Source organism: Bicyclus anynana, chromosome 4, assembly GCF_947172395.1.
Source record: "Bicyclus anynana chromosome 4, ilBicAnyn1.1, whole genome shotgun sequence".
NCBI classification, from domain to species: Eukaryota; Metazoa; Arthropoda; class Insecta; order Lepidoptera; family Nymphalidae; genus Bicyclus; species Bicyclus anynana.
In genome coordinates this window covers 14,192,885-14,215,456 of record NC_069086.1, presented here as the reverse complement: position 1 = coordinate 14,215,456, position 22,572 = coordinate 14,192,885, and the positions used below count along the sequence as shown (strand labels likewise).

The following is a 22,572-nucleotide window of genomic DNA, read 5'->3' as shown; positions in this document are numbered from 1 at the left end:
TTGCAAATTACCATTTCCATTATGGTTCAACTTACTTGCAGGGGTCCATATGAGGATTTTCTTGCTTTTCTTTCGTTTGTAATTTATTAATCTATATAAATATTAACTCAAATTTCGAGGATTTCATTAGTTGTTTATGAGTTAAACAGTATTGTGTCCATCAAGACATCTCTATGTTTGTATCCTCTTTGCACCTAGGTACGTCAATTTTTAAAAATTAAAACTTCAAAAATATTTACATAATATTTTTAATTTTTTTTACAGTTCCTGTATTAGTTTCAGTTTTATTGTAAAACATTTTAATATCCTCAAAATTGTAGTCTTGCTTATTTATCATTTTGACAAAAACTAGTTGGAAAGGATGCCTAATAACGGATACGAAACGAGCTATGAGGATCGAAAGAAACGTCGGGTGCACTTTGTATATAAACGCGAAACACATGAGCGGCAAATATTTATGCAAGAACTGAAGGATATTCGAAAGCGAAAGGAAATTTATTATGTTAAAACAATGAAAAAGCTTATCGGACCGACCTGGCTACAAGCCCTCAGTGTATTGCAAAGAAAAGCGCTAGACTTACTGGAATTTTGTATCTATCAAGATTTACTGGAAGGGCGACCAGTGAGAACAGCAAATATTATGAAAGAACTTGGATTATACCCAAGACCAAATGATGTGGATCTTATGACTTGTGTGTACCTCGGTCGCCGCGACCCAAAGGAAATGCTAGCGCATCTGTTTCTCGTGACTTATGGCCATACCATAGACGTTAAACGAGCTGTATACAACCTTAACGCGAGGCTTATGCTCTCTGGTATTTTGTACTTGGGACAAGACAATTTACTAGAATTACTAAGAAAAAGGTTTAGCCCCAATAAGGAGGAAAGACCTCCTAAAACAAAGGTGAAACGTGAAAAGAAACCTTTGCTAGAATCTCCTTACTTGCAAGAAATGACTGCAGTTTTATTTCAACGCCCGAAACGGGAACCATTTCGAGCTCCGCCTCTGCCAAATTTAGATGATCTCAATGACCCGTACGAAGAGGAATTACCTATAGTAAAAAAGCCGCCCCAGCCACCACCACCATCACCGCCTCCGAAGAAGAGGCTCCCACGAGGTTATTGCGACAAAATAGCAGGAATTATTAACTTTGAACCATATTCCACAATTACTACAACTCGCACCATAAAGACCGTGACCCAAAAAAATGTTCGGAGGGGTAGAAGTTCTAAATTGAGCCTTGCTATTAACAAGTCTTTTGGAATCAGCGTAACACGAACAAAAAAGAGAAGGAAAAAGATTACCATACCAAACACTGGCATATCCAATTCAAAATACACGATCAACGGCGTCTTTACTGTACGCGGTAGAACGGTTTTTGTCCTCGGTAATGTAACGATATTACCTTCGGAAGGAACTCTTATAAATGGTGGATATTCATTAGTGAATGGAGACTATATCAATATACATTGTGGTTTCCGTGGATTTACACCAGCAAGTAAATCTAACACGTGTGACTGTCTTAAGAATTGGCAAGACGTCGCTCTTAAATATGTCAAGGAACATAAATGCCGCTGTGGCCATCACTACGATTACGGGAACGAAGGAACGTTCCCGGCAGAAGAGCTGCCTTACTTCCATAAAGCGACGCCATTTTCTCCTTTCCAATTTAACTATCACACTATATATAATTTAGATGAGAAACAGCTGTATATTGAAAAGGAGTTCAAAAGAGTTTGGGAAACAGAGAGCGCGCTTCAAGTAGGTGGAAATGTTGCTATCGAAAAGAAAGACAAAAAGAAGAAAAAGTTAGTTAAACGTTCATCCACAACCTGCCTGGGACAGAATCCAAAACCAGAAGACTACTTAAAATGTGCATTGCGCCAGATGACACGTTTGAATGTAGCAGCTAGACTTCCTGATGTTCATTTGGTCCCGGTGTTGAAGGAATGGATGAGGTGGCGCATTTACGGACCCTACGATGCCAGCGAGAGAAAGCGCAAGTTGTTACAGAGTTTTGAATTTTGGCAAACATTCATGACGCAAGAAAAGAAAGGCTTAACTCACGTGTCACCTAAGCCTGACCCTATTTATAGCGGCGTTACGACATGGCAGTATAAACAAGATTTGAATGATAAATTTAAAAAATATATGCATAAATACAAACTGGACTTGTTCAGATCGTATGCTTATAGCACAAATTTATTGTGGCCGACTATGTTCCAAGCAGAGTTTCCCAATCGAAAGTTTCGCGAAATATATTTTTCGTATCTTTCTTCTCGCTTAGAAGACTTCCAATTTTTTCACCCTTATATAACGAGGGAAGCCGTAGAGCGGGCAACTGTTTTGAACAAAGGGAGGTACATCTGTAAACCTCATGGGGCCGAGGATGTACAACAATAATTTTTGTTCAATATTAAATGCTTTTTAAATAAAAATAAAACTCCATTTGATTGTAAACAAATACTTCTTTTCAGTTGTGTATTTAAAGAATCACATATCTCAAACGGCGAAGGAAAAACATCGTCAGGAAACCTGCATACCTGAGTGAAGTCTGCCACACCATTGCCACAAGGCTACTGTGCTTAAGTTTTAGCTTAAGCGCTTCTTCTATGTTCTATGGGCTGCTGATCTTACTATGAGTAACTGAACTAGTGGCGTAGTGAATACAGGAATATTGTAATAAAAGTCTGTAATACGCAGTTTATCCATAATTTAATGTGATAAGTATATTATAATAATATACCTATTTAGGTATTATACAAAGATATGGCTTAAAATATTTTTTCACTGAAAAACAACTAAGTTGTCGTATCCATATAAATTGCAATATATAAAACAAATTACATAAAAAAACGTAAATATTTTTGAATTTGTTCAGAGCATTTCCAAAATACTCAAAATTGATTCAATGGTTGGTGCCTAATCTGTATTTATTTTTATTCTACATTCACACTATAATACTCGAAAGGTATTAAAAATATTTCTCTTTGCAATATCGGTTCACTACATATAGGCGTATTCGCTACACAATATTATACAAGTCTTACATTAATATAAAATCTATAACACTTTAAAATATAACGCTAGAGGTTAAAACGGGTGCTTATATCCCACTACAATTACTCTATTCAAATAAAAGAGTACACACTAGTCAATACACTTTAGTGGGAAATCTAATATCATAGACAATCTATAATGTTGCCAACGTAAAGATATTTATTGTCTTGCAAAATCCAATAAACCTGTTTTGACTAGTGTCTACTCCATCTATAGGGATATTCAACGTCTTTGGTATCATTGTTACAAAAACAAAACAAACATTGTCACGTGTGTAAAAATTAAACCAGAATTAATCATACAAAATACTGATATAGAACGAAAAGTTAATGTCAGTTAAAGCATTTTACATTAAAACTAAAGAAACAACATTTAACAAAAAAATACATAAATGGCAGAAAACCGTTGTGAATTTCAATTACAAATAACAATTTTAAAAAATTAAATTACTCCAAAATACAAGCGTAAATAGTAGGTACGCTAAAATTAAGATGAAAATACAGTTCAAAATGCAAGTCGTCAATGAATCTATATAATATAAATATTAATTGTTTGTGCAAAATTTTATTAATAAAGTTCAAATAATGTAAGTATAAGAGACTATTCAATAAATGGTTCAAGATATATCTATATATTGTAGTTACGAATAATGTAAAAGCTGAATAAGCCATTGAATACTGAAATAACCAATCAACTGCAACTAGGCTAAAGTGAAATACGAGAAACGTTTCTAAAAAGAATTAATTAGATCTGATGGCAGTATTAACTTACTTCAAAAACCATATAATATCACTGGCAACACTTTTTCTGCATATTCTTTTGTTGTTTTTTAAATCTGCAGCACTTAGATCTACTTGAGTACCTAATTTAGAATTTGAGATTTTGTTGGCAGTGCGGCAGAGCGGTCCCATTATCGTATGCGATAATTTATCTTGAATACGTCACGAATAAACTTCTCATTTACGGGACCTGAGTTTTGGAGACTGAAATAGTCTATGTATAACAAAGATTTTATACTACTAGATATGTCACTAACGCGTCGAAACTGAGGCAGACAAAGATGGCTAGTTGTCTTAATTTCGTTTGGTAAACTAACGTAAACTACGAAAGTTATTTAAACAAATAATAGCTAAATATTGTCTACAATGTCGAGTTGTGTATTCAAGAAGTGTAAAAACTTTGTACCTATACATAAATATATAAAGTAAGTAAACAAAAAACTTTGCATGTGTGCGCTCAGAAGAGTAACTAAATTTTGTGGGCACGTAACATATCTATAGTACGAAATAATCGTTGACGCATAAAATACTTTGTCTCTTACCAGCACATGGGTGCATACTTGTAACCTATGGAAGTATATCTATCTCTTTCAAATCTGCAGTTCCTGGTGCGAATGTTGCGAGTGGGGGGAGTGGGACGGGTTGTGATTGGCGGGGTGCGCGGGCGCGGGGTGCGGGGCGCGCTGCTGGAGGTGCACGAGCGCGGACAGGAGGCGCGTGTTGGCTTCGTCCAGCGCTGCGATGCGATGCTCCTGTGCCTCGATCACGCGTTGTTTGTGCGACAGCGCGGCGGCCATCTTGCGTTGTTCCCGCCTTAACTCTTCTTCTACGCAGATTAATCTATATAAAACGGAAATGTCTTGGTAACAAATTTTAAATAAACATGTAGTCCAGCCACTCAAATATTGCGTTTCTGACAGGCCGTCACCGAATGGGTGATGTAACATGGGACTGGCGTCTAACCATGTTAAACTGCGCTTTTTTAGGGTTATGTCAAATGTTTGTTTTGTAGTGATGAGACAAAGTAACGAAGCAATTGTAATTGAATATGTTTGTCCCATTCAATCATCATCTGTCAGAAACGCAATCTCTGAGCGGCCGGACTTTAATGTGTTCATTTTGAAACAACAATGTATAAATAACCAACTATATCACAGTCATTGTCGAGATGTACAAGTTCGACTACGTGGATTTAGATTATAATTAAAAGTCTGTGGGATTACTGGAATAAAAAGTTTCTTATATCTGTCCAATGTCTTCTGTAATATATCTATATTAAATATGTCTATAAAATCACAATATTATAGAAATTGATAACCTTTTTATCATCTAGCTTCAGTAATTAAATAAATTATTATAAGAAACGAACCTTGAAATAATAGCCTTCATCTTCGCATCTGTGTGATCTTGACCAGAGTCAGTTGGTCCCAAACGTCCTCGAAGAAGTTCCACGGAGCTTTTTAGCCTCTCTATTTCACGTTCATACTAAAATGATGAAAAAATTTTTGTCATTAACATTAGAAAGCTGATTTACATATTATTTGTATTCTCTTATTTGAAAATTATTAAAAATGTAAATTTTGTACTTCGATAAGAAATTTATGGCACATACAGAAATGAAACTATATTAACCTGCTCAATGGTTCTGTGGTGTTTAGTTCGTCGTCGCCCGGTTGTACTGTACAGAGTGTCATCTATTTCGTCGGAGCTATCTGTCAACTCTCTCGCTGACTCCAGGCTAAGCCGCCTCTGCAGTTTATCTCTGGTTTCTCTTACCGGCAATTCCCTCTCATTTCTCACGGGCACCCTTTCACTAGCTTCACTAGAATGCGACTCTCGACTAAACATCCGCGAGGGCGATTCTCTCTTTTCTCGAACTCCATAGTAATCCTGATGCCTTTCCATATCCTCATTAATTCTACTACTGGATAATTTCGCTCCTGAATACGTCCTATCCAAAGGATAATTCTTTTCCGGGATTGAGTTTTCTGTCATGAACTTTTCTGGTGAATTTTTAGAGTTTTCCATATTGTACAAGGCTTTTTGACTCCGCGATATTTGTAACCGGTACATCTCTTTGTTAACTTCTTCAACGTTGGAGTCAGATCTGCTCATTGGATACCCGGAGTCCGTTGAAATGTGGTGCGGTTTACTTTCGTATAACGATTCCCCTCGTTGGCCGAAGTGTTTTAAGTTCAGTTGATTTTGATTAGTGGAGTAAGACAGCATGGGATTCGTTCTTGGCATCCTCGTTTTGCTACTTTTCCTTAAGCTTGGCGAATTACTTGAGGATTCGTCATCTCTAATCCTAGGCGAGTGATTGTGGTTGTTATTACTCCTCTGATACAAGTCTTCGTAATTACAGTTATCTCTGGTGAGTTTTCGGTGGGTGGCGTTGCGATTCTGTTGGTCATAATTTCTACTGTCGTCGTTGAAATTCGTAGAACCTTCTTCAGAATTGGTCTCCACGTTGTCTGTGCTCAATCCCTCCTCATCGATGGATGAACTGGACGAGCCACACGGACAACGCTTGGAGTTTCTGTTTTCATTGGTCTTCTTGATTTCCTGCGACTGTCGATTGTCATCCATATTGTAAACGGGGTTTGTAAAAACTAAGGGAGCAACTTTTGTGTTGGCGTTCGTGTTGCTTTGAACGTTATCGGCGGTTGTGAAATTTTGGATACCATATTTCTGAATATCGTATTCAATTTTTTGTTGCACTGGGCTCTTTGGATAAAATTTCTCATTTTTGTTATCGTAATACTGCTTATCTCTTTGTTTTTGGTAGTTTAGCTGTGAGTAACGGCTCATAGGTTGCCCACCGTTCTCGTAAGGTTGGTGGTGGTGGGTTGTGTTTTCGATGGGACTAGAACTTTGGCTATACGTCGCGATGCTCTGGTATCCAGAACTTGCAACGTTCGACAACCCACTGATGGAAACATTTGAGCCGTTGTTTGTATAAGTATTCTTGTTGCCATTAATAACGTTATTGTTGTTCGATTTAGATTGCGTTATGTTTTTCTTGTTCATAATCTTTTCATCAACTATATCAGAATCGTCGGCATATTTTAAGAGATCTGACAATTCGTCTAGCGTCGAAGTTTCTTTGATGATATTTTGCATTTCGTTGGCGCAATAATTATGGTTGATACTATCACTGCTCGGGGATCTTTCGGTGCTGTTGTAATTGGAATTGTGGTAATGCGTTTGTTGCTGATTAAAGTTTGGTTTGTATCGTTCCTGGAACCTTCTCTCCAAGCTTTCGTTCAAACCATTGCTTATGCCTTTAGGGTACTGATCTGAGCCGAAGCCAATTTGAACGACTTTCAAGTTGACGCAATGTTCTTGATTATTATATTGAGAGCTGTATCTGCCTGGGTTGACGTTCTGACTGACCGGACTCGATCCGTATCCATTTCTTGGGAGCGTCGCTGAGCGTAAATTGAAGCTGGGCGATTTTGAGACAGTCACATAAGACCCTTTGTATTTAGATTCTTCAGCGTTGGACTTTGAGGGACTTATGTTAAATTGGACGCCGTTTTTGTTCATTATGGGTGAGCTGTGCGCGAAATTATTGTTAACTGGACCATTTGTTGTGGCTTCTGTATTCGGTTTAGTCGGCGTGTTGCATGTAGGGTCATTAAATCTGTAAACAAAAGAAGTTGTTAATATATCATGTAATGTCAATAGCATTGTTATAACTTTATTATCCTCATATGCATTATTAATATTTTGTAGTTAAGCTATATGTATATACGAAATTTTGCAACTCACCTAAAGATGTTTTCACCCATTGGCGCAGGCGGTCCATTGTCATTACTCATCAGTCGTTTACTTAAATCGTCCAGAATTTCAGACAATGGGTCCAATTCCTGAAAAAGAAAGTCAATTCCTTAAATTATATAGTTTAACTTGGTCTGAAACATTATTCCTGGACTGATATTGAGATTTCCTTACTCTAACTCAATACCTTTTTAACCTAAGCCCTACCCATTACCCTTCATACTCACAATCTGTAGCTAAATAAGTTAACCTAAAGTTAAAGTAAAATAAAGCATTTACCAATGAAGTTATAGGAGAGGTTACCATCACCATCATATCAGCCGAAAGACTACTGGACATAGATCTTTTGTAGGGACGGTCAAACACCCTAATACTAAGCTTTCTGCGTCTTGCTAGATCGCGAGAGAATGATGAAGTGGTCAGTCCAATTTGGTCACCATTCTAACGCCTTGGAACCCCAATACCAAATGGCCTATGTGCCCCGTTTAATACTATTTTAACTTTTTTCTGGCGGCTTGCGCATAACATTGATAAGGTCTAAATTAGAGTGTGCCCTCTTAGAGGATGTCTACTCTGACTCTTTCTGAATTTAGCGAAAAGAAGAGTCTTTTTTAGAAGATATCTATTTAGTCTTGTTAAAGTTAACGAGAAGAAGAAAGTTAAATTAAGATTCTAACCTGAATTTTCCCTGCCGGCAGTTTGGGCAAGCTGTCAGCCAACAGACCGTGCAGCGTGGCGAGCTGTTTGCCGAGGTCGACGTGCGGGGCCCACTCGGGGTCCGCCTCCACTGCCATCTCGTTCTTGGAGCTCTCTGACCCTGCTGCAGAGCCTTGTGATGCTGAAGAGTTGCGTTTGCTGCCGTCGGATTGTTGTTGCGACTGCACCAACTGTTGGTGCTGTTGTCCCTGCGGTCGCGTCTGTGGCGAGGAAAAAATAATTAATAGAAACATTTTAATTTTTTTTTCTTTTTGTAGCTAGCCTGCAGCTTTTACGTGAGATCTTTGAACCCTGACATATTTTATTATACTACATCGGGAAATCTTCATCTTGAATTACCATATATCCACCTTCAATTGGCATTTAGTAGCTTTTACTGACCCGTACTTAAAATGAAAAAAAAAATCCATTTCTTTCAGTTTAGGGTGGTCGTCAGAATTCTCAGCATACTCGAAGTATTGGGAATTGGGAATAGCATGTTTTTAACCGAGAGATTCTGGGTTGAATTTCGTCTTTTAATTCCAGATATTCGAGCATTGCAATAAACACAAGCAGTCTTCGCCTTTTTAGTGTTATCTATAGAATAGATATAGAGATGTAGCTTACAGATATTGCTCTAAGGAAAGCCTTCATGTTGGGCGCTTCTTGTTCCAGGAAGTCGTTGAGGAACTCCATGAAAGCCTCCTTGCCCTGGAAGCGCGTGAAGTTGGCCAGCGTCTGCAGCGTCTTCGCCACCAGCGTCAGATTGCGCGCCGCGCGCTCGTTGGGGTATTCTGTAATCATAATCAATATCGTGAGTGTTATTCATATAAATTTATTATGAAATACGGCTTGTTTTGAACCAATACGCGGCCCTTAGTCATGAGCTGGTTTCTACAATGCGGCACGATTCAAACTCAACTCATGACATTGCAAGAACCAGCTCATGACAAAGGGCCCCGTATGGGATCGAAATTAGTCAGGCATACTCCGACGTTGTATCTCGAGAATTTTAGACATGTTTCATGAAAAACTAATGTGGAATGGTTAGTTGGGGTAATAGATCTCTGTAATGATTACTGTCATGCCAATGATTACTCTGTAAGCGGGCTCTTCGAGGGTTGTAACACGACGAACATGCTGACTCTGGGTTAAGAATTTTTACCGAGACAATAAACCTGACTCCTTACGTACCTCATGTTACAAAGTCGTCATAGACTAACTAATGGATCAATACCTAGAATCATATTTTTTTCTTCTAAAAAACGTCGACGTTCCTACGTATTTTTCTCTATAATTTGATTATAAGTACACCGTTACTCACCGTGAATAATTCCAAAAAGACTTGGAGAGAGAATAGCGGGACATAGAAAGCGTAGAAAGATGGAAGCGCTGATCAAGTTATCCGATATATCTTCTCGGCCCATTGACGTCAACCTGAAAAGAACGAAAAATTAAAACCTTAAAACATTTTTGGTTTAAGATTAAGTTGCCCATCTTCACCCACCAACTATTTGTACACTGCCTGCCTGTATGAGTTACACAGGCGAAGACTATTTTTTTGGTTTGTATATGAGCAGTAAAATCGTGAGGAAACCTGCATACCTGAGAATTTTCTTAATTCTCTACGTGTGTGAAGTCTGCCAATCCGCATTTCGCCAGCGTGGTGGACTAAGACCTAACCCCGTAACATAATGAGCCGAATATGGGTTGATAACGATGATGATGATGATATGAGGAATGGCGGAGCTACCTAGGTGCAATGCCCCGGGGCCCTCAAGTACAGGGGGCCCTATAATGCTTACCAGAAACTCGCTATTAAACCAAAGTTACAAAATTTCAAAAACGAAATAGACCTGATGAATATTTTTAGTTGATAAAATCTAACCAATTTAGATAGTAGGGAGGTCCCATTTTTTCAGTAAGTCATATTCAGTAATTCCGACCGGGTCCGCTGGTATCATTATAAGAAAAGCACCTACAAGAGGTTTATATCCAGCAGTAGATTAGTACCAATACTGACCTCTCGCGGAAGGTAGCGAAGCAGTCTCTGAGCGGCGGCGGGAAGCGCGGCGCGGAGGCGGCGATGGCGCGCCACGCGAGCGTCACGGTGTCGCGCAGGGCGGCCTGCTGTCGCCGCAGCGCCGCCCCACTGCCGGCCCGCAGAGGATCCACCTCGCAGTCCGTGCCGCTGGACCCGGCCGCCGCCGCCACCGCCTCCCCCAGGGTATCCTGAGATAAATTGACAAGTTACGTCTTTATTCAGTGAGAATTCTTATTCTGCATCTGTAAGGTAAGATGTCCCCAGACGCGGCGCTTATGTCTTAATGGCGCTCATTGTAATTTGGTAATGGCGGTCGAATTGTTATTTGTGTAAGGCGCTGTCTAATTTTATTTCTGGTTTTAGCTGCGACTTCTTTCATGAAAAGGACTGACTCTACATTTTTTATTGTTTTTTTTTCATAATTATAAAAAAAAATATGGTGATAAATGAAGTCGCAAACTTAAACAAAGTTAAGAGGTTTTCTATTCAAACCTAAAACATCTGCCTACCGTAATCTTAGAACGGTGTTAGTGGTTCGAATAAAATTACCAAAAATTTTTTTTTAATTCTTTTACAAGTTAGCCCTATAATTTTACCTGATGGTATGTGATGATGCAGTCTAAGATGGAAGCGGGCTAGTTTGTTAGGAGGAGGATGAAAATCCACACCCCTTTCGGTTTCTACACGACATCGTAGCGGAATGCTAAATCGCTTGGCAGTAATTCTTTGCCGGTAGGGCGGTAACTAGCCACGGCCGAAAACTCACACCAGCCAAAAATTTAAATGAAGTACCAAATTTTTTAAATTGTGTAATCTCGTGTTCACGGTTTTTGCAACCGACTTAGCTAATTCCTTATAATTTGTTTAATATTATAAGTAAAATACCTTTGACTGACTTGAACAAAGATGCCTTACCTGCAGATACTGGTCGCCGACCAGCTTGAGGTAGGCCTCCATGCTCTTGGTCGCGAGCGAGTTGCCGCGGAAGGTGAGCGAGTGGTCGCCGGTGCGCCGCACGTCCAGCGCCACCACGTCGGCCAGGTAGCGCGGCGCCAGCCCCGCGCCCGCCATGCACAGCACCAGCGCGCAGCCGATGTCCTCCTTGGCTTTCACTCCTGGGGACAACAACAGATTGCTAACTTACGGCATTCTTAACAGATAACGAGAGCTCTAACGATTGTACCCTTTGTGCGTTCTAATAATACAGTCTTGGTCAAAAACCCTCGGAGTTTTGGATATGGCGGGGCGTCGTAAAAATATTTTGCTTTTAACTCACTCACAATATGTAGTGAGTGAGTACAATCATTGCATTCTGTATTCTTTATGATCAACATCATCATTATCAACCGATAGAAGTCCACTGCTGGACATAAACCTCTTGAATTGAGCTCCAAATGGTCTCGAACCGCCAGCATTTATAGCGAGTCATGTAATCATGCAACCCGCTTGAAGTCCAGTTACGTCGGTGAGTTTGGTTTTTCTAAGGATTTCCTGGATATCGTCTTTTCTGATTCAATTACGCAGAAAACTCCAAGCATTCTCACTCCATCAGCCGCTGAGTGACTCTGTCTGAATATTCTTATATTATCCTAAACTTTGAATTTTCAATTAAACATTATTGAGTCAACACTTTCTAAGGATGGTCAGGTATTGGTGTGAAATACTTGTACCGAATCGTAAATTTATGGTGTGAAAGGTTTTTCACAGAGGAAAGTAGAATATCTGTATTAATGTGCCGAGAGGAAAACTATACAGCATTGTCTTGAAGATCGCATTTGTGTACCTTACCTTTCTATGGTCAGAACATGGATACATACCTAGTTCCTTCAATGTACTAAAGGAGGTGTAATTGTTTCATCGTGCTAGCCAGTGTGTAAGCACTGACATCTTATCTCATAGCATTGTGTACTGTCACCGCGTACACAAAAAAAATTGATATATATATATCGGTTTTATTGTTATGTAAAACCGTTATATTACCTATGACGGGCTCGAGGTACTCGCAGAGGCGGCGGTAGTTCTTCTTGAGGTAGTCGAGGAAGCGCGCGTAGTGGTCGAGCGGCAGCACGTCGACGCACTGGTAGCGGCACTTGATGCGCAGCGCGGGCAGCGGCGCGGGCGCGCGGCCCGGCGACTGCGGCTTGTCGCCCTCGCTCACCGGGTACCACCGCTCGTTGAGGTATCGCGACGATACGTCGTCGACCGGGATGCGTACCGTGCCTGTGGACGACAAATATTTAAAGTTATATTAATGTAGACAAATTCTTTATGACGTTCCCATACGTTAACTTACAAATTAATTCAATTGTTTGTACAAGAGCAAAGTGCACCACAATTTTGAGCACTTTTTGCTAAGCATGTAAAGGAAATGACTTCATTTTATTTTCACAACATCTCAAGGTTCACCTTTTTTTGGTCAGACTATGCTGTTATTGTGATACCATTAAAGTGTACTCGCTCATTTGTACTGTGATTAACTGGTTTAGCTACGGATGATGAGATCAGCAAAAACAAAAATATGATAGCCTCTCAAATATCCTTAGGTCAATTTGGGTTGCTTTTTGACTTTTTCTTACAAGAAAAATCTTAAAGGCAACTTGGATTTTGGCAGTGTTGGTACACTCCCGTGCCTCGTAGAGCACGTACCGTCGTTCCTGCTAATCTATCACTGGTCATGTCGGTTTTTCGTCCGATCAAACTATGAAGGTGAAGGAATAAAGATTGCTCCTGTTTGCACATATACGTGCAGTCCGCTAGAATATTGTCTGCTGTATATATGGCAATCTCAACATGAAATTGGCTGACGTAGCCGGAAATTAGGTTGGTTATATTATAACGCCCGCGACTTTGCTCGCGTGAAATTCTGTGTTTTACAAATCTCACGTGAACCGGAATTCGGGATAAAAAAATAGCCTATGTTCTGTTTCGAAATCCAATAACTTATCTCTATATAAAACTTCACCCAAATCGGTCCAGCGGTTAAGTTACTGAAGAGGTACCTAACAGACGGACACACAGACAGATTGATGTGACGTGATGATAAGAGTGGTGCATCTCACCAACAAGGGCGTGCTTGTCCCGCTTGCGCGCGCGTCGCTCCGGCTCGCGGTACACGTTGACGTGGATGGCGCGCACGGCCGGCAGCGCGCTGAACTCGTACACCTCGCCCCAGAAGCACAGTTCCGACTTCAGCTTCGACGACGACCTACAGAATCATAAAATCATAAGCCTCAAATATACTACTCGCTTCGATGCTTCGACGAAGTCGTAAAGTGAGCTTTGTCTACCTCGGACCGCTTCGAGTCCTTTGATTCAGGTGCAAAACCGACAACGATCGGAAGTTGAGCGAGGCGAGGTTGCACGAAACGAAGCTCGTTTTGAAGCGAAGTGTGTGCCTACACTATCAATACCACAGAACAGACAACGCTAACGCTTTTAGCAATAGAATTAGCGAGGAGGCGGGTGTGCGGAACAACGCAAGCGTGTCCGTGCATGTACTAGCAGTCTTGTTTTGTTCTGTGACAAAAGGAATAAATAATATTCAACTCTAAAATAAGTTATATTCAACTCTAAAGTAATATTCAACTCTAAATCTAGTTACCTCTTATATCTGTGATCAATACGATAGTGTAGGCACAAACGATTAACTTCGATCAACTTCGCGAGTGGCGTATTGCGGGCGGAACAATATTATTGCACAGAACCTTTCGCATGGATCAAGGGTCTGATACAGAAGGCGCTAAGTATAATAGGTAGTTTTTGAAATGACACACAGTATGAGGAAGTGCTGGAGTATTGTCGTATCTATTCCTAACACAGTCTTTTGCGACATATAGGAGAGGTATGGAAATTTTGTTCATATCTACTTATTAAAAAAATATGACAATTGTTCTTAAAAAGTGTGAGACTTTATTCGAAAATAAAATAATACATAAAAGAGAAACTTGAAAAATAGTAGCGGTTATTAGCGACATCTCTCGTGTCGGACTTGCTTTACTACACAAGCTCCTATAGTTAGTTCACAATTCCGCACTGGGCTTACTTGTGTTGTATCGCAGAATTTTATTATTTAGAAATTTAGAATAGATGGCGCTTTATATGTCATTGCGATTACATTTTTCGTAACAAATATATCTCACCTCGCATACAAAGTGTCGTCGAGCAGTATTTCGCAGTAGTATCGTTTCTTGGGTGGTATGGCCTTGGCCTCCAGCAGCCACAGCTTGACCGTCCTCTCGCAGCGCCGCACGCGCGTCTCGTCTGGCCGCGCCGCTTGCCGCAAACTGAAAGTTCAAATAAGAAATATTCAATTTAAACATCATTAAATAAGTAATATTGTAAATTCGAGAGAGAGAGAGAGAGTGTTCATTCCTAAACCACTAAATCTATTTTTTTTATTACAGTTCATAATTATCATTTATGATTATCTACTCCTGGATGTAAGCCTCTAAGGACTTCCAAACAACACGAATTTGGGCGGCCTGTATCCAGAGTCTAGCTGCAACCAGTATAATATCATCGGTCCATTTAGTAGGGGGTATAGAACACTGCATTTCTCGGGGTCGCCATTACAACCTTGGACCCCCAACTTGTATCGTCTCTTCAAACTAGATGCCGCGCCCATTGCCACTCCAACTTTACAACTCATTGAACAATGTATATTGGTACTTTTAGTTCTTCTACGGATCTCCTCATTTCTGCTTCCATCCCGCACTTGAATCTATAATTGTAGTTGATTTGGCATCTCTGCAATGACCTAATCACAGTCCAGGTTTTCACCGAATCGAAAATTAAATGTATGGCTGATTATGAAATCTATACATGTAATAGCGAAAGGTCAAAGTACAAATTTGGTAGGGGGGTAGTTTATAGTTATCTGTTAAGAACGGATTTTGCGAGAGGGTCAGATTAAGGAGGTCTAAGGGCTGACGAAGTCGCGAGAGTCTGCTAGTATAATATGAATATGCATACCTGTAGATCCATCGGTCCCGCTCTTTCCGCGACGCGCACCGGAAGTAGCGCGGCGCTCGGTTCTCCGCACTCAGCGCGAAGCAGTGCGGCCTGCCCAACACCGATGAGTGTAACGCACGGATTTCAACCTGAAATAGAAGATCAAAAACTTTAATGCATGCACTCTATAGCTTGGAGGCGATGGTTGGTTGGCTTGGTTTTCCACTAAACATCAGTTTCCAAACCACCTTATAACATAATTATGCTAATTCCATCAGCATTAAGTACTATACAAATGATGTTCATGCACCATCTAAATCGTTCGTTATCAACCCATATTCGGCTCACTGCTGATGAGAACAATGTGAGAGGTTAGACCAATAGTCCACCACGCTGGCCCAATGCGGATTGGAAGACTTAACACACTCAGAAAATTAAGAAAATTCTCTGGTATGCAGGTTCCCTCACGATGTTTTCCTTCACCGTTTGAGACACGTGATATTTAATTTCTTACCTTGGGAGCAAACCGACGCTTGATAAACTAGGTCTAAACTTTGTGTTTGTGTATCTGTCAATTCCAAATTTTTGTTAGGTACAGGGGATAGAGATTTTCCATTAAAAATCAGTTTCCAGAATTCCAGAATTAATTTGTTCAAAGTTCAAACTATTTCTTTAATAAATTACGTTCAATTACGTTGAATGCAATAGTTTTACTGAAGTTACTTATAGTATTAAATAAAATTATTTAAAAGAACCCAGAAGGTATAGTTAACCTTGTTTTATGAAGCAAAGAACCTTTGTTCCACATAAACTTAACTAATAATGTATTGCTGGATACGATTCGTACCACCGTTTTTTCAAAATGTTAGCTTAGAGTGACGCATATACCGGTTACAAAGATACCGCTAAGGATTGCGTTACGACCGCCTATTATAAATTAAGTGTGCATGATTCAGAATATCGAAAGTGAGTGCACGTTGAACTTCACCTTTATTAGGGGTACAAATTTTAAGATGAGTAGAGAACATTTTAATAGGCTTAGTACTTACTTACCGAGTACCGATGTTTTAATTAAACATTTTTTAAAGATATAAATAACATCGCGTTTGTCGCGAAATCTTTTGCGCGTTGGTTGTGACGTCTTTACATCCATAGATATTTCAGTTGAAAATTCTCAGGTATGCAGGTTTCCTTACGATGTTTTCCATTCACCATTTGAGCCACGTGATATTTAATTCGAATCGAAGGCAGAGGTCATATCCCCTGGGCTATCACGTGCACAAATTCTCCTCGTGTGTAAAGCCGAATGTGGATTGTTAAAGTGTATTTCAGATAGCATGGGTACGGTGACAGTTGCCCTAAGACGTTCATAATACGTACTATTAATATTATAGTGAATCGCGGCAAATTTTCAAGAGTGAAACGAACTGTCACCGTACCCATGCTATTTGAAAAACACTATCACGATGATGATGATGACTACAATAGTCCAGCGGGGTGGGGATCGAACCACCACCCCTCGGTGATGAGTCTGACAGCTTTACCGTTGAGCTATATCTAATATATATTTGTAAGTATATTAGGAGGCTGAAATAAACAGTTTTCGATATAGTTTTAGTAATACACAACTAACTAACCTGATTAGGAGGTCCGAGATCCATAGTCGACACAGCCGGGGAGTGTGCAGACAGCAGACTTTCATGAGATCTGAAAACAAAAACGAAACATTATAACAATATTCACATTACACCATATCTGCACCTACTCTATGTTCATTATCTTAATATATAAAGGCGATAGGTCTCATCACGAAATCTCGAAATCCACTTGCCGTGATTCAATCCACAAATATGAAAGGGGAATGCCCACCGGCCCATACAACGTCGGCCCAGGGAACCCAGGTATACCCCCATATAAAAGTACATAAACATGATAGGATGATGTATAAATAAGGATCTGGTTAATTAATTGGCTTAATAAATGTATGTTTCTTGAAGAAAAATACATTTTATATCACTCTTGTGACAGAAAATGTTCGCCGGTGTACCTAAGCAGCGAAGTAACATTTGAAGCTGTATTATTTTTTTTTTCTGTTACGATCAAGCATAATAAGAAAACGAACAAACAAACCAACCATAAGTCTTCAAAAAATATCGTATAGCTCAGGCTGTATGGTCAACGATCTTAGCTTGTCCCCGTTGTGGACAAATTAAGTGTCGTAAAACGTTGTAGCAAACTTTTTTTGATAAAGTAATGATTTCATTATTGAAGTAGAATTATCAAGATTTTTTTAGACATAAGTAAACTGCCGGGCGGTTAGGGTAGGCCTGGGCCGAGGATTGAAGCTGTATTATCGCATTCCCCTTTGGCAGTTTATAGTTAGTATAGGTGTCCGTTAAGAACAACAACAAACAATACTATTTTGAACTTAGAAACTTATAGGATTATATTCTACTATTTCACCGTTGAATTTTGTGTTTATTTAATATCCCTTTGCACTGTCTTTAACTAATTAATTTGTTAGTATGTAGCAGTTTCGTGTTTATTGTTGGCGTCGAGCAAATAATTAAAGCACCGGCAAAGGTGAGGGAGGGGCGACAGTAGACACTCCTAACGAAATTACAGCACTTCAACGTTGTGGCACGACACTAAACATTCTCGTTGTCATTACCTAAATGCCTTTGTTACAGCTCTATTACTGCTATAATTTGATGATTAATAAACTTTCACGACAGTAGCACCCTATACCTATTACCACGTCGGTCATTTGTTATTTTTAGAACTGTTTTATTTAATAATTGCTTAACTTATAGGATCAGATAAAACACAAACAAATACAATACTAGAATTCAAATTCAAGTAGGAAGGACTTGGGAAACTCTAGTGTGCCTATCTTTATTGGTTCTACATGTCCGGAAGGCAGAATCTACTACTAGTTAAAAAATTTAAAAAACCTGACTACCTAACCTGCTCGCATATTTTGTATAGCGATTACTAAATTATATTTTTCTAATTGTAGGTTTTTTTAATATGGCCATGATACACCATTTTGAAGTCGTCTTGATGAGCCCTTAAATTTGATACCCATATTGCAATATAAAATATATTTTTTCAAATCAAGTCTATATACCTACTTATATTTTATAGTGTCTCACAGACGTCATGTTGGTTTTTTTAACTTCACCTAGAACACTTCGGTTGTTAAGACGAATCTAACGACGTAAATGGGTTCAATCGTTTAGAAGATATGAGGTAATAAATAATATTAGATACATACATACATACAAGTTACGCGCGAAAACCATTACCCGTCTTGCAGTCGGGTTAAAGAGTTGCTTACAAGACACGTATTGTTCCATTTGGAATCATCATCATAATTTTAATACATTAACAACACTTAAATCCTTTGTGTAACTTCTCGCGTGAAGATGAATCCAATTGCTTCATAATTTCTATAAACATTTTAGTACAGAACAAGGAGTAATTAAATTAAATAACAAACATTATTATAATGAGGTTTCTGTTCTGTGTTTTACTTTTACTGCAGACTGATTGTTCGAAAAAAATACAGTCACGACAAGTTGGATGGAACTCTTATCCATGTAACGAGGTCAAATACAAATGACATTATCGTGGTATGAATCTGGTTTGTTTGTTTATTATTATAGTAATTGACCACGACAATTCGAAGTTAAAATCTTTAGGGATAAAGTAACGAACTTGTTTATATGGCAGCTACCTTATTCGGTGAACTGTGGTAAGAGTGCCTAGGTTTAAAACATTACATAGACTACATAGAAGATGTTTGCCAAGATAAAAGGAAGTAGAAAATAAATATGTTATAGGATTCATCTGTCAAGAATGTCCTAGTCGAGTTTCTAAAGTTGGTAATACCCTCGGTAAAAGTAATCCCGACTATTTCTAAGTTTTGACATCTAGCAGTTAGGGTAACTTACTACGAGTAGCTAATATGACACTTTCCTAACCCGACAGCGAACCATTAAGTGTTTGAGGTCAGAAATATATAGAATATATATTTAGGTAGCCTTTCCAAATTGTAAAGTTGACAGAAACAAACACACACACACTTGAACAACTAATGAAAATAGAATTAGAATAGAAATAATTTTTCACTTACAGACAAAACTAACTAAAAACGTAATTACGCTAAGCAGTGTTATGTCAGCCGCTGACGATCAAGTACTCTCATGCCAGCAGCGCTAAAGGTTTGATAGCCGATAAAACTGATCGTGTGTTGGTCGCGATCGGCATAATGTCATGAACACCACACTACCACAGGACTAAACCACTGAACCGATTTGAATGAAATTTGGTATAGAAATGACTTTTTATTCCGGAAAAATCCGTAATTCCCATGGGATTTATATACTTTCGATAGGTACCTTGAGGTCCGTAAAGCATGCGACGCCGGGTGGGTCGGTACTGCGGCCTGCGCTCGCTCCCTCTCGAGCTTGGTAGCGGACTTTGTTCTCTTGAGGGGGTTGCTTCGGAAGGACCTCTTGGAGAAGAAGAAGGAAGCGAGCCGCGACGGGCTGTGCTGGGCCTGCGCGCCCGGCACCGGCGTACTGGGGGCAGAGCCTCGCCGACATGCCTTCTCGTAGGATGTGTCTGTAAAGAGGAAAAATAAAACTATTAATAAAAATAAAACTATTAATGAATCGAAACTATAGCTTGGCAACTTCGTTCGTAACACTCTCGATGCGGGAGCGCGCCGGAGGGCGTGTAGCGATGAATGAAACACCCACTACTGACGCACCTCACTTCCCTGCACGCACGATTTCACACCCACGCAGCTTTCCCCTCGTCGCCCGCATATCATGGGAGTGTCATCAACGAACTTGTCAAACTATAATAATAACTATCTGTAGACTGAAGAACGAAACTGAAACATTGACGCCTTACTTTTTCATAAGAGATCAATGGGTCTGTACCAACATTTAGCATGTATCCTTATTATATTTTTGCATATAAAATATAGAGTTTCGACTATTACCTTTGTACGTTGTGCGTACGCTACGGCGTGACTTTTAAACTTATCTTTGAATCTATGAACATATTTCATGACCTACGTCCTACACGATTCCAGGGGTACAGAAATTGAGAAATTGACAAAATACTGTTCCCGAGTGACAGCAAAAAAAAATATTACCTGGCGAGAAATAACTATAGTTTCTACATTTACATAGACTACCCTACTCGTTAGCCACGCCTATTGTCCTATATATAAATGAGAATATGGGCAGCAATAGTGTCTCGTAGATTAATATATCTTTTATTATATTTATAAAATTTGTATTAAATAAATATTTATTTATCAAATATTACGTTGCTTAAAAAGCACTTTCCTCTGCCCGCAAATAAAGATAATAATTTGAGAGTTGTAGTTATTATAGTCAAGTTCAAACACATCCAACTGAATATCTATCTTATGACAGATTGCAGTAAAAAAATACGAGTACAAAAAAAACCACAATCAATTCTATATTATAGTGCGAGTACATACTCAAAACCATTTAACTACGTAAAATTTTAATAAAGCTATATTTTATAGCATCAAATAACATTCAATACTACATGTCTTAACTCGCCTACATACGTAAATATAAAGCAATGCAATCGATTTAAACAATACAACTTCACAGAATTAGTAATGAAACTACATAAATCAATTTGAAAGGCATTTATAAATCAATCTACCATTTATGGCGCTGGATAAAGATTATGTCACCTATATCAAATGCAATTTATACGTGAAGTAAGAAATGCGTATAAAATGTTTGAACAAATACAACATATCTCCCCTGTGGATCACCATACAAAATACATAAAAAACTTAATACCACTGTATCATATTGTAATTTTACGACCTTTATATTGCATTGACGTCATCAACACATAAAATTTTAGAATTGATAGATAGATAAATACAGGTATCTATTAGACGTATTTTGATTACAAGTAATAAATGAAATATAATCTAGTATACTCTAATAGTAAAATAAATATAAGTATCTATTAAATGTCGGAAAACATTGTAACCGTTCTATACAAATTATATACCTATATTAAAATGTAAAACAAATTTAAATACAGGTATCTATTAGACGTATTTTGATTACAAGTAATAAATAAAATATAATCTAGTATACTGTAATAGTAAAATAAATATAAGAAGGTATCTATTAAATATCAGTAAAAAATATAACCGTTCTAGACATTATAAACCTATATTAAAATGTACTTACAACCAAACACAATTACGCAATAAATAGTATCATGTTTAGATAAATGTTTATTTACTTGACCTCTGATATACATAATGACTAAATAATAATAGATATTAGTAACCGCAGCACAGAAATGGCAGCGAATGTAGGAAGAATTTCATATTTGCTCCTTGGGATATCTAATCGAGACTGATTGATTGTAGCCTCGTTAATAACGGCCATGACGGTTAGAAACATGCTGCGGTAGGTATTGCATATTAACGTTAGGTCAGTGCACCACTAAATGCAATTAACAACAATACTATTTCTATAGTACTCGAATATTCAAAATATTGCATTTCTAAGATACACAATAAGGTAAAAGGGCTTTTTTAAAAAGCTATATGATAAATCTACTACCCCAAGCTTGAACTTTAACCTGAAGACTGGTTACTAAAAGGAAGTTCATATTTGTAGTATCTGAATTACTCTACGTGCATAAAATAGTCAGAAATGGAATCATTAGGTTTTGTCTCTACATGTATTTTATATGTTTATGTATTTTTCATATCAAATCTATATGATTAAAGGATGCGAGGAAATGATTGTTCTAAATAAAAGCATTGCACTCTGAGACGTCCATTCCTACACAATGAATCAGTGTAAAGGCTGATCTAATTTTCTTTCTCGCTAACTAGATCTTTTTGAGTTTGAATCCTATTTTAACATCTTAAATGTCATTCTTCTACCTACCTACTTCTCTAAATATTATCAAACGAAGTCCTAAGCCGCGTGAGTCTGTCTGTTCGCAATAAACCTAAAAATACTGTACGTATTTTCATGTCATATCAATAGTTAGTCTGTTCTTTGAAGTTAGGAGGGCCAAACGTTTCCAGGCAAGCTTCCGCTAGTTGTAATATAATTCCATATTTTAGCTTGAAGTGATTAACGGCCTAAGCCAATCATATTACACCTCGCGTTGTCATCAAAATTTTTTTATTTGTAATAATAGCCAGCGTACTAGTACTAGCG

General features: G+C 38.5%; 2 protein-coding genes across 14 annotated transcripts in view; one reads left to right on the top strand and one right to left on the bottom strand.

The window, feature by feature from the left end:
- The first annotated feature begins 361 nt into the window (after nucleotides 1–361).
- Nucleotides 362–2,582, top strand: LOC112054535 (uncharacterized). The gene has a single exon (XM_024094359.2). It carries the CDS (start codon nucleotides 362–364, stop codon nucleotides 2,402–2,404), a length of 2,043 nt encoding a protein of 680 aa, XP_023950127.2. The 3' UTR covers nucleotides 2,405–2,582.
- Nucleotides 2,583–2,697: 115 nt separating this feature from the next.
- LOC112054536 (ras GTPase-activating protein raskol) overlaps nucleotides 2,698–22,572 on the bottom strand; it is a 230,303-nt gene continuing 210,428 nt past the window's right edge. For all 13 annotated transcript variants that reach the window (XM_052881290.1, XM_052881291.1, XM_052881287.1 and 10 more), the window contains 15 exons: nucleotides 19,717–19,942; nucleotides 16,951–17,020; nucleotides 15,335–15,462; nucleotides 14,503–14,646; nucleotides 13,423–13,568; nucleotides 12,344–12,583; nucleotides 11,279–11,478; nucleotides 10,343–10,551; nucleotides 9,644–9,756; nucleotides 8,947–9,113; nucleotides 8,301–8,540; nucleotides 7,615–7,712; nucleotides 5,473–7,486; nucleotides 5,210–5,325; nucleotides 2,698–4,680 (listed from right to left, as the gene is read on the bottom strand). In XM_052881290.1, the coding sequence (XP_052737250.1) occupies nucleotides 4,431–4,680; nucleotides 5,210–5,325; nucleotides 5,473–7,486; nucleotides 7,615–7,712; nucleotides 8,301–8,540; nucleotides 8,947–9,113; nucleotides 9,644–9,756; nucleotides 10,343–10,551; nucleotides 11,279–11,478; nucleotides 12,344–12,583; nucleotides 13,423–13,568; nucleotides 14,503–14,646; nucleotides 15,335–15,462; nucleotides 16,951–17,020; nucleotides 19,717–19,942 (4,361 nt within the window). In that variant the 3' untranslated portion in view covers nucleotides 2,698–4,430. The remainder of the gene's footprint in view (nucleotides 4,681–5,209; nucleotides 5,326–5,472; nucleotides 7,487–7,614; nucleotides 7,713–8,300; nucleotides 8,541–8,946; nucleotides 9,114–9,643; nucleotides 9,757–10,342; nucleotides 10,552–11,278; nucleotides 11,479–12,343; nucleotides 12,584–13,422; nucleotides 13,569–14,502; nucleotides 14,647–15,334; nucleotides 15,463–16,950; nucleotides 17,021–19,716; nucleotides 19,943–22,572) is intronic.